Below are 1607 nucleotides of genomic sequence, written 5' to 3' on the forward strand. Positions count from 1 at the left end.
GGTGCTGGGGTGGGTCGCCCCGAGAGGCTGGGGTGGGGGGCAACCTGAGGTAGTAAAAGTACATCTCTCCCCAGTTCTCCCGTCTTCAACTTCCGTCACCCGCTCCTGTCACCTGGAGGCTCCCAGTCCCCGCTTCGGGGATCAACAGGTGAGGAGTTGGGGCGGCTTCTGAGGCCCCAGCCACAGATGACCCAGCCGCCCTCCCGTGATCCTCTGGGGTCTCCCCCTGGCCCCAGGTGACTCCCAGTGCCCCTTCTGGGAAACCTCTGGTTGGCTGCTCTCTTTACCCTTCGGGGCACAGGGACCTTGCAGAGGAGCCCGCCCCCAGCCGGGGTCCCTGTGACCCCACGTAACCCCTCTGGCCCTCCTCAGGCTCCCTGAAGTCTTCTCCGTCCATGTCCCACATGGAGGCCCTGGGCAAGGCCTGGAACCGACAGCTCAGGTGAGAGCCTCTGTGGGCCCTGCCTCTGTGTGGCAGCGGGGTGAGGCGGGCAGGGCAGGGCAGGGCAGAGGCCGCTCCCAGGGGTTGACCCGTCCCTCCGGCCGCCCAGCCGCCCCCTCTCCCAGGCTGTGTCGTTCAGCACCCCCTTTGGCCTGGACAGCGATGTGGATGTCGTCATGGGAGACCCGGTCCTGCTGCGCTCCGTCAGCTCAGACAGTCTGGGCCCGCCGCGCCCTGTACCAGTGGCTCGGACCCCTACCCAGCCGACCCCAGAGCCTGGCGATCTGCCCACCATCGAGGAGGCCCTGCAGATCATCCACAGTGCCGAGCCCCGGCTGCTCCCCGACGGTGCTGCAGATGGCAGTTTCTACCTCCACTCCCCTGAGGGGCCCTCGAAACCGCCGCTGTCCTCCTCCTACCCCCCTATGGGGGCCTCAAAACTCCTGTCTGACGGGCTTCCCAAAGCACCTGTTTACGTGTCCCACCCCGAGGTCCCCTCAAAACCCTCCTCTTGCCCAGCAGCCCCGGCCGAGGTGTCCCCCGCAGCCACCAACTCGGAAGTAAAGATGACCAGTTTCGCTGAGCGCAAGAAGCAGCTAGTGAGGGCTGAGGCTGAGGTTGGAGTGGGGTCCCCCACATCGACTCCAGCAGCACCTGAGGCCCTGAGCTCAGAGATGAGTGAACTGGGAGCCCGGCTGGAGGAGAAACGCCGGGCCATAGAGGCCCAGAAGCGTCGCATTGAGGCCATCTTTGCCAAACACCGCCAGCGACTGGGCAAGAACGCTTTCCTGCAGGTGCAGCCGCGGGAGGCCGCAGGGGAGGCCGAGGCGGAGGTTGAGCTGGGCTCAGCCCCTGCAGGGGAGCGGCCGGCAGGTGAGGGCCAGGGCGAGCCAGCCTCACGGCCCAAGTCCGTGACCTTCTCTGCCGATCTGGGCCCGGTGCCCCCCGAAGGGCTGGGGGACTACAATCGTGCGGTCAGCAAGCTGAGCGCCGCACTGAGCTCGCTGCAGCGGGACATGCAGAGGCTCACGGACCAGCAGCAGCGCCTTCTGGCCCCTCCGGAGGCCCCTGGACCTGCCCCACCACCCGCTGCCTGGGTCATCCCCGGTCCCACAGCAGGGCCCAAAGCTGCATCCCCCAGCCCCGCCCGGCGAGCCTCAGCCAC

General features: G+C 67.5%; 1 protein-coding gene across 1 annotated transcript in view; it reads left to right on the forward strand.

Annotated features, from left to right (window-relative positions):
• Positions 1-1607, forward strand: part of Camsap3 (calmodulin regulated spectrin associated protein family member 3) — a 10552-nt gene that overhangs the window by 5386 nt on the left and 3559 nt on the right. Inside the window, exons 8-10 of the mRNA XM_033759415.1 lie at positions 50-148; positions 373-442; positions 552-1607. Of these exons, the coding sequence (XP_033615306.1) occupies positions 50-148; positions 373-442; positions 552-1607 (1225 nt within the window). The remainder of the gene's footprint in view (positions 1-49; positions 149-372; positions 443-551) is intronic.

This window comes from Fukomys damarensis, unplaced genomic scaffold, assembly GCF_012274545.1.
Source record: "Fukomys damarensis isolate Sample0158 unplaced genomic scaffold, DMR_v1.0_HiC HiC_scaffold_37, whole genome shotgun sequence".
Lineage (NCBI taxonomy): Eukaryota > Metazoa > Chordata > Mammalia > Rodentia > Bathyergidae > Fukomys > Fukomys damarensis.